Below are 14,110 nucleotides of genomic sequence, written 5' to 3'. Positions count from 1 at the left end.
ACGTCGATATACTGCTGGGCGACACAGGCGGATATTAATACCTAGTACCTATCCCTTATTTTTAGATATCTAGGTAATGTTTGTGGATACAAGATAAGCCCATTTATATAACACATAAAAGTACAGGACTTTCACGTGAAAATGAAATGAAAATTCAAATGAAACTGACCAGAACAGGCATACCAACCTATTATATATATGTGTGTGTGTGTGTGTGTCTCTCTGTGTGTGCGTTTTTAATATCGTATATGCCCCTTGATGTCTACCACATCAAACGGCATATGTAACTGACCACAGTAGCATACTCTCTTGAACATTTCCAGTTTCCAATACAAATATTCTCCATTGTTTACAGCAATATAAAACCTATACGAGTCAGTAGAAAGTCCATTAAAAACTGTTTCTGAAAATATCTTCACTCCTTTAAATAGACTACTTTTAATTAAGCTACTATCAAATAAATAAATATATACATAAAGCTGTAAGAAGACTTTCTCCTTAAAATATAAAAGCATTCTGTACACATTCTTGTTCAGCCCATACTTCAATCATAAATAAGTATATGTATACATGTATGTAAACAATTCTTTAAGGAATAAATTAAAACAAATCCACATTTATAACCGAGAACGAACATTATTAAACTCCGTGCACCACCTAAATATTGAGTGTTGAGAGAAAAATGTCCTCGTGTTTCTTATCAGAAAGTTCGTGGATTGTACAATCGCTTAAATCGTAATGTAAAGGTAAATGTCTCGTTCACTCGTACTCGCTTGTCGCATTTTCACATTCCTTAAACACTGCGGTTTGGAACAGAATTAATATTGTAGATGCACCCCCTGTAGTTAAGCACATATGCTGCATGAATACATTTGGCACATCGAGAAGAAGCTCAACGTTTCCGGCAAATCACTGGTATGGACTTCTTTGCCCTTTTACGGGTTTATTCTTAGTGTATCACAGATCTTCTCTCCATACCTTCAGGGTTGACTTTGTCATTTGGTGGGTACTTCGAAGTTCCGTTGGAATACACGAAGCACCAGGCCGAAGGAACTGCTGCGACCAATCAGAGTGCTCGTCCTAAGTGTACATGGCTAACTTAAAGTCTCATCATCACTTGACGCATAATAGGAAAGATAGCCAGTGTGATCATCTCATTGGATGACGTACTGAAGACGGGACAGTGACTGGCTCGAACTACATGTAACTACAACGTTGAAAGCAACCAAGAGATCGTCAGCATCGAGGAGGAAAAGAACCTGAACATTGTGAAGGCGCTTACTGTTTTGACAAGCCGAAGTAGCTGTCTCCATAGGACGAGAACACAGATGAGATGTCAGACACGTTCACAAACAGCGTATCACCGCTGTTGACGTTGATCTCCGCCTGGAAATACGACGGCTGGAGGGTTCTGGCGTCGGTGACGTTCATCTTAGTGGTCTTCGAACAGATGACGACTTTTCCCTCTTCCTGGTGCGCGCGCAAAAGGAACAGACAGTGTATGTAGAGGGTGGGACCGGATGCCCTGGGTAACTGGCGAAATGTCACCTGACTGTATACCTTGTACACGCCGTTCTCTGGGACGATCAGTCCACCGTATTTTCTGTTGTACTTTAGAGAGTCAGACAAATGACCGGTGCCTTCGGAAAATGGTGTCTGTGTGCTCCAATGCATTGTATCACCCATTTCTGTAACATACAAAAAGTTAGCAGTCAAATGGATTTGAAATCCAAATCTGAAATCACTGCAATATGCCTCAATGTCATATTGTACTCCAGTGAAGATTTAGTTCAAGACAGCTGTTCTAATAAAGATCTGATAGGCCGTTCACGGATAGAGAATTCCACGCTAGTCTTTAGTCTTAGGAAATTCAGATTCTGGAGTTTTTTATTGACAAAGGCAAAATTTAAAACCTCTATACAAAATAAAAAAAAACTACAGCATAAAGGGTAAAACAAGAGAAGCGACCACAGTGTGATAGGAGGCAACTGGTCAGACGATAGCGGTGAAATCCGGCCTCTTGTCCGTTTACCTCAGTTAGGGTTTTATGTTAGCTGTTAAATACAGAAATAGTAGCAAATTACACGCCCCACAGAACCATGACTTAAGCAAAATTATCTAAAATAAGTATGCAGAGATGATAACTGCAACACATTAGATGTTACTGGTCTTGAATTACTCACTGAGTACGGATTACGGCTAAAAACCCAAAGCCGTACGGCTACGGCTTTACATCAGGGGTTACTATCAGTTACAAGTTGATGTGCGGTAGATTCTTCTTAGTAAACAAGAGACCATTGTTCAGCTAACTGCAACCATTGTTCAGCTATGAATTTGTTTATTCCGACGTGAAAGTAGTTTTTTTACCTCCTGTTTTTGGGTAGTCCAGAAACAGAAAAGCTGACGGCCTGCTGGAAACACTTTGATGGCATGGTCTGTCTGGAATAACATAAAAAATATCATGAAATGAAATGTAAGAAACCTGAATTTCAGACCGTTATTTCCGAGTAAAGGTAAAGGTACATAAAACACAGTCATTCCACCCACGGCATAGCATTTCGATAAAACAAACTGTTAGCACAAATCCAGTTATTTAGAAATCATATGAAACCAAACTTACCTTTCTTTTCTTGTTCAAGAGCCTGAGCTGCTTTGCTGGAAAACTATAAAATAAAATAAAAAAAAAACAAACAAAAAAAAAAAACAAAACAATAAAAATACAGATAAAAAGAAGGCTGTTATCATGGAACAAAGAACAATTAAAGACCATTATGTTCACAACTTGTTTCAATGACATTTACAAGTTGAGTTGGATAACAAAAAACAAATATATGCATTATACATGATATCGATATTAGTACCTGTCATAAAACGTCGCTCTCTGAATAAACAAAAGTTGTGATCGACATAATTATTATGTTATAAGGTTTTTCAGGAAGTATTACGGTATAATATCATTACAGGCATAAATAATCACGAAATTATTATATATATGGTATAACTGTGTATCTGAAAATGCGATCGGTAAATGGTTCAGGGACTTAACAGAGTATCACGTCCTTTAATAGATTTCTGCAAATTAAGGTTTAACTAATCAGGCACCCCCCCCCTCCCTCTCCAACGTAAACCATAGCAACACGTTTAAACGGCATTGTCATCAGAGTGGGAAAGCGTGGGCATACCATTTCTATGATAATGAATTAAGTAGTTGTTAGTATTTATAGTATTGAAATGACTTGGGGGGAACCCTGATGATCAAACTCCAAGGGTCGATTCCACGAAGATTTTTTTATGACTCTTATATTTAGTCGTTCGGTACTGGAAATTGCTTAGTTTTTGGTACTGGGAATTCAAATTTGGCGCATTTGTATAAAGATATATTTATTTGATTGGTTTTTTTACGCCGTACTTAGCAATATTTCACATATACGACGGCGGCCAGCATTATGGTGGGAGGAAACCGGGCAGAACTTGGGGAAAACCCACAACCATCCAGAGGTTGTTGCACGGCCTTTCCACGTACGGTCGGAGAGGAAGCCAGCATGAGCTGGACTTGAACTTACAGCGACCGCACTGGTGAGAGGCTCCTGAGTCATAGTGAATGTGTATAAAGATAACACTGGAGAGGTGGCATGACGAAAGAGTAAAAAATAGGCTCTAAAGTCATATTTCAAATCCTGGCTTAAATCTTCAGTAAAGTTCAATAAGCAGTTTTTGATCCCAGCTGTTCAAAATTTGACGGGTGTCATAAGACATCGTACGAGGGGTGGTTAAATCACATTGTAACTTTAACTTTACAACTGCCTTTGTGTAGTCGACACCAAGTCGCTCTAAAATGTATTTGTTTACTATTTGATTAGGGTCATACGGTTTTCAATAAAAGGCTCACTTATTTAACGGCGCCGAGATCAACGTAGACAAATTACCTCACTCTCTAACTATTTACTTACCGAAGTATAAGGAACTTGGCTACTTCCTTTGCTGAAGCAACACAACGGGCCCTGTACATGATGCCGTTTATGTCCAACTGCCTCTGGGAGTGTCACCCCTGCATCCTTACACGGTACACACATGAGGTTTTGAGGTGCCGAATAGGAGTCCGTAGGTCCGTGGGACCTTCTAATGCTTTGAAAGACTAGAAAACCAACAACGCCAGCCAAGAGCATCAAAACCAACGTCAGTAAGATGCAGCGTACACTTTTGGTGTACCAAGGTTTGTGTCTAGGAGTTCTTCTGCCAACACGGTCTTGTTCCACATCGGTATCTGCCGACAACGTCTGCTGTCTATCATCCATTTCCATATAGAGGAAAATAATTAATTGCCTCAAACTATACTTTCGTCAGACTTTTCCTTCCGAAAGCGAAACAATTTCGTGACGGTTCAACGCAGTCTACCTGGCCTTTAATCCATCCACAACGTAAGAACGGGAGTTTTATCCGATGGCTTTCTCTTACCGGATCGAATCTTTGGAGTGCTGGGCTGCGGGGCTGCTCTGGCAGATGAAATCCTTGTTTATGATCCGATAACACCTTCAGCAGTATTTTACTGTTATGTGCCACACTATATATAACTGAAACAGTTAGTCAATTACTGACCAATGGCGGGCCTTTCAGGCGATTACGGATTTGATGAGCCCTTTCAGTATGTAATTGCGAAACGTTAATATCGTTGGTGTAAGTCAGTTGATGATGACACTTCCATGCAGTTCCTTGTTTATATCTGGGGGATTACTCCGGCATATGTGGGTATTTCTGTGACAAATCACCGTATAAATGGAATAATTGTAAACGTGTTAGTCTTCTCCTTCCTCAACATTGTAAAGGTAAACTCCTGAAAAGCTCCAGTTATTCGCCAATGTGCCAGCGTATGCCCCACTGAACCTCTGTGGTGCTCGGGTGGTATATATAGTCCGCTACCAACAATCTCTAGCGGGACGATATGACTGCCCGGCCTCTGTTAGTTTTGACAATTTACTGCAACAATATCAAAAGTCGTGCGTAAGTGACAACACGCGAACGCGTGGGAAATTCTGAAGATAACCTTATTATGTGATCACACCAAAGGACACAAATGAGGGGATAACCCATCTCACTGCTATATTTATAACTTAGTAGGGAAAAAAGGGGGGAAGCCGGAAACTACATTAGTTTTTCTCTCAGGGCATTCCTTTCTTCAAACCAGTCAATTCATCCTCGTCACTGCCTTACGGCATTAATGTTTCTACCCAGTGTAGATAGACGTTTAAACATTTAAATCTTGTTTCGTTTCTAAAATGAGAGTTCGCAGACAGTAATTTTGATTACGTTACTCCGATACGCTCCGCAAACACCTGACAGCAGCCAGTTAAGGCGTTTACCACTTATCAAATAAATACCTAAATATTTTAAGCAATGACTATTAAAACAGGGTAAAACTGACCTTCAAAGATATATAATGATGTCATATGTGTACCCTTTCTTTACATAGCATGACTCTGTGATCAGGCCACTGCCTGTATGGTATGGAGCCTATCAACTCACTTCCTCTTAATGTATACTATATTCCGTCGATTTTTAAATTATGGAATGTTTAAAACGAGACGCCCATCGCGAGGGAATTTTTTTGTCAGATTTGTAAATATAGTTCAACCTGTCATAGACTTATTTTTAGGCTCCTTAGTAACACCATTTTTGAATGACAAAACAATTCGTGTTTAAGAAGCTCTACCAATTGTAGCATTCAGCATTTACTAAAAAAAAACGAAAAAAAAAACGGCACGAATTAAAGCTATAATAGTTAAAGATTAATTTGAAAATCAAATAAAATATTTATGATAATTTATCTACATAAACGTCATACCCATATGACCACTTCCTGATATGCTGTCTGAACGAATTGAATGTATTGTCTGCCATGTATACAATGTTAAAAAAATGTTGGAAAGTTTGCCGAAGCTTAAGTCAGATCTAGCACAGAATATAAACTGTAAAAGATTAACATAAAAAAGACAGCATCAGCATGGAGAGCAAAATCAGAGCAGCAAGGCGTGTGATCTTTGGCAAATAGCCATGCAAACGTAACTGATGAATTTCTGCCTCTAGTTAGTTTACCTCAATTAGAGTTTTATTGTTAAATGCTTACATAAAATACAACCCTTAGAAAATCACCATGAATTCAAAAACGTAAGTAACAATTCGAAGTACTATATTGTAATAAGAATTTACATGAAAACAATGTAAAGGGAAAACTGATTTTTTATCATGCTATTAATCTTATTCTAAAGAAATGATCTACTAAAGAAGAATACCACGTGACTAAACAAGAATACCACGTGACTAATTTGGTACTAAATGGTCCCATAATTATTTCACGTTGATATATGTCGGCGGAACAGCACGCTTACATTTGATTTTTAGTATGAAAAACTAACCATAAATGTCAAAAAATGTAAATTTTGTCATTTAAAGCAGACATGGTAATCTAAATGAAAAGTGGCTTGTTTAACGCAAGCTCACATTTCTATATTCTACTCTATATGGATGGAAATGTTTACATTCAAGGTAAGATTCTCATTTAGGCATGCGGGTTTTACTTTAAGTGAAAATAATTGTCCACTTTCAATCTACGAAATTTATTATAAAAATTGTAATATAAAAAAACGATGGACTCACGTAGCCGGTGAATTTCCGTCGGTCAGTATACCACAGTTACCACCCCACTAATAACCAAAAAGTGTTCAGGCGAGTTTATAAGTAAATTTAGCGGTTGACGTCGATCGCTGGTAGTGCAGTTTGACTGTGAACCATATGACTACGTAATTAACTGGCTCTAAGGCATTTGAGCTAAATCAATTGCCATTTAATAATTTTCATTTTTAATGATTTTACTCGCCAGACAATATATTTTATTCGTTCGTTTATCTATTTGATTGGTGTTTTCCGCCATACTCGAAAATATTTCACTTGTACGACGGCGCTAAGATAACGTTTAATTTTGAGATATTGGTTATTTCCCAAAACATCTTGTTCGAATGATTCTTTGTTGGATTTAAACACAAAGTAAAACACCTGAAACAAATTAGTTAATTACTGTTTTATAGCATTGTGTTAAAGTACAGGAAGCATGTGCGAGAGCATACAGGGATGAGCTGTCATGTTTAAACCCTGAAGTAATTACCTCCATGACGTGTCGATTGGTAAAAAATAATCGGCAATTAGTTTTTGTGATTTTAATTTATTTGTGGTGTTGGGTCATTCTATTCAATACACAGGTTTTCAATCCCTATAGATAAAGCATAACTTCCGCAAGTGCTCAGCAGACTACAGCGCCGTGTGGCAGTGGCTGGATTTACATCGTGCGGCATGTGACTACCTCAGGAAAATATTTCTTCCCAACTTGTTGACAAATTGTCATAAATGTGAAACATCAACAAATTTTCCTGCCCAGTTACTTGATCCTATACAACTCGTAAACCAAAGAAAAAAAAAAAAAAAAAAGAACGTTTCAAGTCAGTAACCACAAGGCCCATTTCCAAAACAATCATTAACTCCTTTATCAGTATAGGAAATATAGAAAGCTAGTAAGCTCCAAAAAATTAATCTTTATATTTGTATTCTGCTCTAACAGCAGATTATTCTGTTAAATGTAACACACATATTCTGTTAATTCAACACAAAGATTCTGTTACACTAACAGAATATTATGTTGAATACGACATAATACTGTGTTATAATAACATAATGCATTCGAGTATCACTCACACAAAAGACTTTCTGTTAAAAACAACAGGGGGCCTCCGAGGCTCAGTTGGTTAGCTCGCTAGCGCAGAGTAATGCCCCAGGAGTGAGTGAGCTCAAGTCCACCTCATGCTAGCTTCCTCTCCGGCCGTACGTGGGAAGGTCTGTCAACAACCTGCGGAGGGTCGTAGGTTCCCCCGGGCTCTGCCCGTTTTCCACCAACCATAATGCTGACCGCCGTCGTATCAGTGAAATATTCTTGGGTACGACGTAAAACACCAATCAAATAAATAACATAGTTTGTATGAGTGTAACATATAAGAGAGAGGCATTCAATTAGTTTTCAACCTTGAAGGAAGGATAGTTGGCATTTTAAGCTTGAATTCCGAATAAATTTTCAGGATAATGGTGTTTCAGACACACTCTGATCATACAAGCACCGCGCTGATGTAATACGCACGGATACTTCCATAGCCCTTATTAGAATAGAAATAAAAGTTTGATATTTTACTTTTACTGCCAAACGTTTATGTATTAATTTTACCACATTGCATCGATACGTAATGTTCTATAAAGAAAAACATTAGCTTCACTGTTTCTGTGATCGCACGCACCAATCAATGTGTATTAAGGTGCGTATAGATAAGGCAATCCGGATATAAAGAAAGCATGGTATACTTTCCTCTATTTATGTACTTCTGGTATTATTAATGAGAAATTACAAGTAATAAAAAAACAGCGAGACTTATATTCGAACACACAACCGCACTGGCCAAGGACTTGATAGTTGTAGTGGACCAGTGCCAAGCACCTTATGAATGAAAGTCTGTAAAATAAGCATTTATTGACTCCCTCGTTAATCTAACGGTGACTAGTTTTAGTGTACACTAAAACAATTAATGACGAAATTCTGTCAATTAAATCTTTGCTAAGAACTGTTGTATGAAGTGTGGAAAGAAGAATGATATATTATATTCTACAAAGATAATGAAACAAATGGAGATTTAACAACAAAAACAAATAAATAAATAATTATAAGAGGAAATAACAAAAAAAAACCCATGAAGTCTCATGTATGATTGAAAATGCAAACATAAGGATAAACTTCACAAGGAGGTTTAACTTTTAATTAAGTTTCTTTATGATCTTTAAATAGGTTATATCGGAGATTTGTTTGCAAAAATCAATCAGTGCAGATCAAATCGAATCTTTGCTATTATTTTAGAATTACTCAAATAATGACAAAAATAATTACTTTTTACAAAAATATCAGCCTCGTCTGTGCACCGTGTTACCGTTCAAAATCGGTAATAAAGTTCCCAAAATGTAATAACTTTCACACTTTATAATCATCTAACAGTACAGGTTGTAAAGGTAAGAATCTGATATTTACTAAAAGGCAATAATTTGACATATTCTTGGTAAGCAGAGAAAATCTGATTAGATTAACGAATATGAATTGTTTGCCAAAAATATCCGGTGTACAGCCTCTTTAAATTTATTTTCATGATATTTAGGTTTCTGAGTAGTACCAGGTGTTAAAATAAAGAGATCTGTATGAATAATCCAGTTGATACCGGGGAAACTCATTTGATTCTAAGACATGCTTTAGGAAATACTGTCAGTCGAAAACAACTGAAGTAAATGGTTCCTGATTTTGTAGAGTGTATATACATTAACGTTACACAGTATATACATACATGTCTCTTAGAGTCTAAGTTGTCAGAGAAATAGCTGTGTCAGAGATCATAATACCATCGTCAGTCTAACATAAAATAGGGTGTGCTGACCTTCTTTCTCTCCTGCAAATTGCCAAGGTCAAAACTTGAATTCAGATTCAAATATAATAAAAGACCTACGAGTAAAACCAGAGCGGTGACAACAGTGTGTAGTGAATACCAAATGGCCTCAACTATTACCACTTGTCAATTTATATATTCACCTCAGGGTTTTATTATAACTACTGATGTACATGTGTAAAGAGTAGTAAAGTACACACCCTCTAGCACTCAGTGAGCGTTTTATTTGGCAGTTTCGCTGAACAACAGCCGTGATAAGCGATGTATAAAAGAGTTATACACGAATGCAGATCACAAATTCAGGCCATACCGTTGAGACGTAAATCCCATGCTTTCTGGCATATACTGCCAAAGGAAATAAAACAAGTAGAGAGAGATAGTAGGCTTAAATTATTAGCGTCTTTCACACAACCGACACTATTCCTTTTATAAAGAACCAATTTGCACCTTTCCTCATATCCTCTGGAAAATCTGTAAATGACCCTGCAGTCTGATACGTAGAATTAAGGTATTTAAGCGTTGCCTAATCTCACATATATTTTGTATTCTATAATAATTCTGTGAAAACCTAAAAATAATATAGATGCACTACCGCAAATGTACACAACATATATAAATCCATGAGGCCGTGAGTTCAAGTCCAGCTCATGCTGGCTTCCTCTCCGGCCGCACGTGGAATGGTCTGTCAGCAAACTGCAGATGATGGTGGGTTTTGCCCGGGCTCTGCCCGGCTTCCCCCCGCTGTAATGCTGGCCGTCGTCGTATAAGTGACATATTCTTGAGTAACAAATCAAATAAATAAATAAATAAATCCATAAGTATTTTCAATTTCTGATAGGTATAAATGACCATATAGAACATTCCTGTGTCTATCTATGGCACTACATTTGACAAAATGTTACCGAGCTAACAACTAGCTAATGACTTAAAATTGCCAGAAAAATCCAAAATGCTCGTGTAGGGATGTAAAATTAGGCTTGTTTTATGTACGTAGTCGTGATTCTGTGTATCCCATGTACTTTGATGGTCATTTTAATGGGTAGGTTGCTGTCCCATTGTCTGGCAAATGTGGATATTCTTACTCATAATTTCATTTGTCATCGGGTTCCATCTATACTGATAGCTTCAGAGTCCCTGTTCTTCTCTTAGACTCCTTGCATAAAGGTTTTGAATTTGGTGTCGCATTGCTTACATCATTTCTGTACATACCTGACGAAGCCAAACTGCCTTCCTCTAAATAAAGCTTATATTCAAGAATTCGAGATTATTTCTCATGCAAACGCATGTCCTAAAAACTGTCCCTAGAAAATGGGCAATTTTGCATAAGAAAACACATCAACGGCGATTAATAGCATCGTTTTGCAAATATTCTTGAGGTATTTGATTTCGGTTACACGCCTGGTAAGCGATAACACAATAGACCTTGGGGCTAAAGCGGAGGTAAACAGCTTACCAGCCAGGTGCATAGCAGCGAGGAAACGCATGAAGCTCAGGCGATAACACTTACACTCCGCCTAGAGACCCGTCCACAGTTTTAATCACATGTCGTGCCGAACAGCTTACATGCCTTCACAAAGATAATAATAAAACGGCTGTCACTTCACGCGCAAATACAGAAGAAGGAAATGTTTGTATTATGTTCGTCGTGATGTTCGGGCAGTCAGGCGATATCTATTGAAGCCTTTGGCTGTGGTTAGTTTGTGTACTGCCGTTTCAAATGTAGGTCAGGGAATCCCACTAAAGCTAAAGGTTTCAGATTCGACCTAGTTGTGTACTAGCCTAGATATGACGTCATACGGAAAAATTCGGATCTGGTGACCTCGTTATATGCAGTCCCCTTCACTTTTACTCACGACCCTGGAACGAGGCGACCTGGATGACGTCACAGCCATTAGCAGTTCCGAGCCAAAGCCGGTAACATCTTGTAGCTGCCTGATCATGGACACATTACCTCAATATAGTAATGCTGCAGGTTTACAGAGGGAAGGGTTAGGCTTAGGGTTATTTCCCTCCCTTCGCAGAAGTGGCAAATGACTAAACCAACGTAATATATAATATCTGTCCCGATAAGAGAAATTACTAATTACTAATTAATTTACCCATTTCAACCATAGACAGAGGAAGTCAGCAGATACACAAATAACAGCACGAATCGTAATATATTTTTCCGGGTATTTCTCAACAAACTGTTTTGGGTTATAATATGAAATAGCTAAATATGATCACGAACGTTGACAATAAAATGTGACGTCATTAGAGGGAATATCATGACAGGTAACAGCGCAAATACTGACAAAAATACATTTTTCATTCTCCATGGTGGAGTACCACACGACTTGGTTCTTGCTTCCATTCAGTTTCTTACCGACAAAAAGTACATCACCACTTCCTTCGGGTTATTACATTTTGGTATCTTTATAGTAATGAGGCCAAAGTCAGTATGGCGTTTAAAACCTAATTATTGTCTAAGGCTGTAGTGTGAGGTAAACGTGTGTCTTAGAACACATATGCACTCGATTAGGTCAACAAAAGAAGAATTTAGTCACTTATTATTCGATTATGCGATGGTTGTTTAAACGCAATATTCTTTAAAAAATCTTTATGCGCAGGTGATCATCGTTTCATGGCCTTAGAAAACCTGGGTGTCGGGGTTAAACCATGGACTGGGTAAACTTCAATGCCGTGTTACTGGAAGACACGTGGTCTTCAAAGAAAGTTTGACTGCGCGAACTATCACTCGAGCGAGGGTTTGACGGACATTGAGAAAGGGGAAATCCACAAATTCCCTGAAAATGAGAAAAACCCTGACCATTTGGATAGATCTACCTACTGCTGAAGAATTACTAAATCACTTAATATCTATGGAACCACTTCCCAAAGGGAGTTTTCACTTAAGTAAAAACTTGAAATGTGATTTAAACTCAAGGCTAAAAAAGCCAAAGCGCACTTGATCAAAGTAGACTTTTGTGAAATCAGGCCTGGTCATATCATAGAATCTCCATAACAATAGTTGTAAGTTGTGAGATAAGTTGTAAGGTAATGTGTAAGATAAGCTGTAATATAACTTGTAAGCTAAGTTATAAGTTAAGTTGTAAGATAAGTTGTAGGATAAGTTGTAAGAGCAGATAAGCTAAAGTGTACGAGATGTTGTAAGGTAAGCTCTAAGATAAGCTGTAAGGTAAGTTGAAAGATAAGTTGTAAGATAAGTTGTAAGATAAGTCTTAAGTAAGCTGTAAGATAAATCGTAAGGTAAGTTGTAAGATGAGTTGTAAGGTAAGTTGTAAGATTATTTGAAAGGTAACTTGTAAGGTAAGTTGTAAGATAAGATGTAACATAAGCTGTAAGATAAACTGACAAGACTTTGTAACATTTACAATGTGAAATGTGTAAAATGTTTAATTTGTAAGGCTTTAGAAAGTGTTAGCCTGACATTATAAGTGCTGTCTGTCCACCATGGTCAAAACGTTGGATTTAACATCAATAAAGTTACTTATAATATTTTAGTACAGTCAATCCCAACGACACTTCATGTAACCGTCATCGCGATTTTGTAAGGTAAGGTACGCCCCTCCTCCAAATAAATTTGATCGGATCCCTAAAAGTCCCTGAAGTAAAGTCGATCGGATCCCAAAAATGTTCCGCGTCTGACCGTTCCACATGTTTATTTTGGAGCAAGAGCGATAGGTACTTGATGCATTTTGGTATGACAAAAACGAAAGAAACGTCACTGCTGACTATGTTAAAGCTGAAATACTGAACATGTAGAGTGCTTTCATTGAAAGTAATTTAGGCCAAGACAAACGAAGTTACATCGTAATACTACGCAACAATGGAAACGCAATGCAACCACTCGACAATAATAACATAAGAAGAAGCCAAAACAAATGGAGACAGGACAAATTGCGGAAACAGGCTTCCGTAAATATGTACATTATACCGGAAACTTAGGGATACAGCAAATGTAGCCAGTATAAGCTAAAGATATGACCTTAAGTTTATGTATTTAAGATATTTGACAGTCTAATGGCACTAAGGAAAATTAAAAGCTCACGAAGCTATGTAATAAAACTATTTAACAGCTGAATTACATTTCTAAATAACGTTCGAAGTCCATAAGTTTTTGCCGCAAAACTACATGAATTTTACACTTCAACTGCATCTCTCTGGGACGCTAAAAGTTCATAAAATTATGTAAATATAAAAAGACGGTTCAATTAAAGTTCGAAGAAAAACTAAAAGTACTGAGAGTTATATAGTGAAACTATCTCACAGTTCAAATACATGTCTTCGGCAAATTAAAATTCCATATATTAAGAGCAGCTTGTAACTTAATATCCAGCTTACCTGACTATCATCAGGTTCGGAGCAAGTCTGTCAGTTATCATCTGAGTATTGACTTTGTAAGCCAGAGCTGGTCTGTTATATGAGCTGTGTGATTCCCTCCTCCCCCCAACTTCCTCTTCCTTGGAATGGGTCATAGTCGCTCATATGAAGTCGATGTTAGCCATTAGCTGAGAGAGAATAGGCGGAATTCCCTATCGCGATACACACGACTGTTCTCAGGCAGTCATTGGCGGCTCTGTTAATAAGCAAGA

At 37.6% G+C, this 14,110-nt stretch overlaps 1 protein-coding gene across 2 annotated transcripts; it reads right to left on the bottom strand.

Annotated features, from left to right (window-relative positions):
- Nucleotides 1-207: 207 nt before the first annotated feature.
- Nucleotides 208-13,899, bottom strand: LOC135479541 (tumor necrosis factor ligand superfamily member 15-like). Of its 2 annotated transcripts, XM_064759420.1 has the most exons (5): nucleotides 13,860-13,899; nucleotides 3,951-4,974; nucleotides 2,621-2,663; nucleotides 2,368-2,439; nucleotides 208-1,688 (listed from the first exon to the last, which is right to left on the bottom strand). In XM_064759420.1, exons 2-5 carry the CDS (start codon nucleotides 4,299-4,301, stop codon nucleotides 1,279-1,281), a joined length of 876 nt encoding a protein of 291 aa, XP_064615490.1. In that variant the 5' UTR covers nucleotides 4,302-4,974; nucleotides 13,860-13,899; the 3' UTR covers nucleotides 208-1,278. The 2 variants fall into 2 exon arrangements, with proteins under 2 accessions (XP_064615490.1, XP_064615491.1); XM_064759421.1 differs by lacking the exon at nucleotides 13,860-13,899 and having other exon boundaries at nucleotides 3,951-5,043.
- Between the last annotated feature and the right edge of the window lie 211 nt (nucleotides 13,900-14,110).

Source organism: Liolophura sinensis, chromosome 12 (genome assembly GCF_032854445.1).
Source record: "Liolophura sinensis isolate JHLJ2023 chromosome 12, CUHK_Ljap_v2, whole genome shotgun sequence".
In the NCBI taxonomy this organism is placed as follows: Eukaryota; Metazoa; Mollusca; class Polyplacophora; order Chitonida; family Chitonidae; genus Liolophura; species Liolophura sinensis.
This window is presented reverse-complemented; position numbering and strand designations above follow the sequence as displayed.

What these genes read in the sequence shown, in the direction of transcription:
- LOC135479541 (XM_064759420.1), bottom strand. Translation starts at nt 4,301, where the DNA reads ATGGAAATGGATGATAGACAGCAGACGTTGTCGGCAGATACCGATGTG. An exon ending in GCCAAGTTCCTTATACTTCG is followed by an intron (nt 2,664 to 3,950) that starts GTAAGTAAATAG and finishes TTTATTTTATAG; the next exon opens with TTTTCCAGCAAAGCAGCTCA. An exon ending in GGACTACCCAAAAACAGGAG is followed by an intron (nt 1,689 to 2,367) that starts GTAAAAAAACTA and finishes TGTATGTTACAG; the next exon opens with AAATGGGTGATACAATGCAT.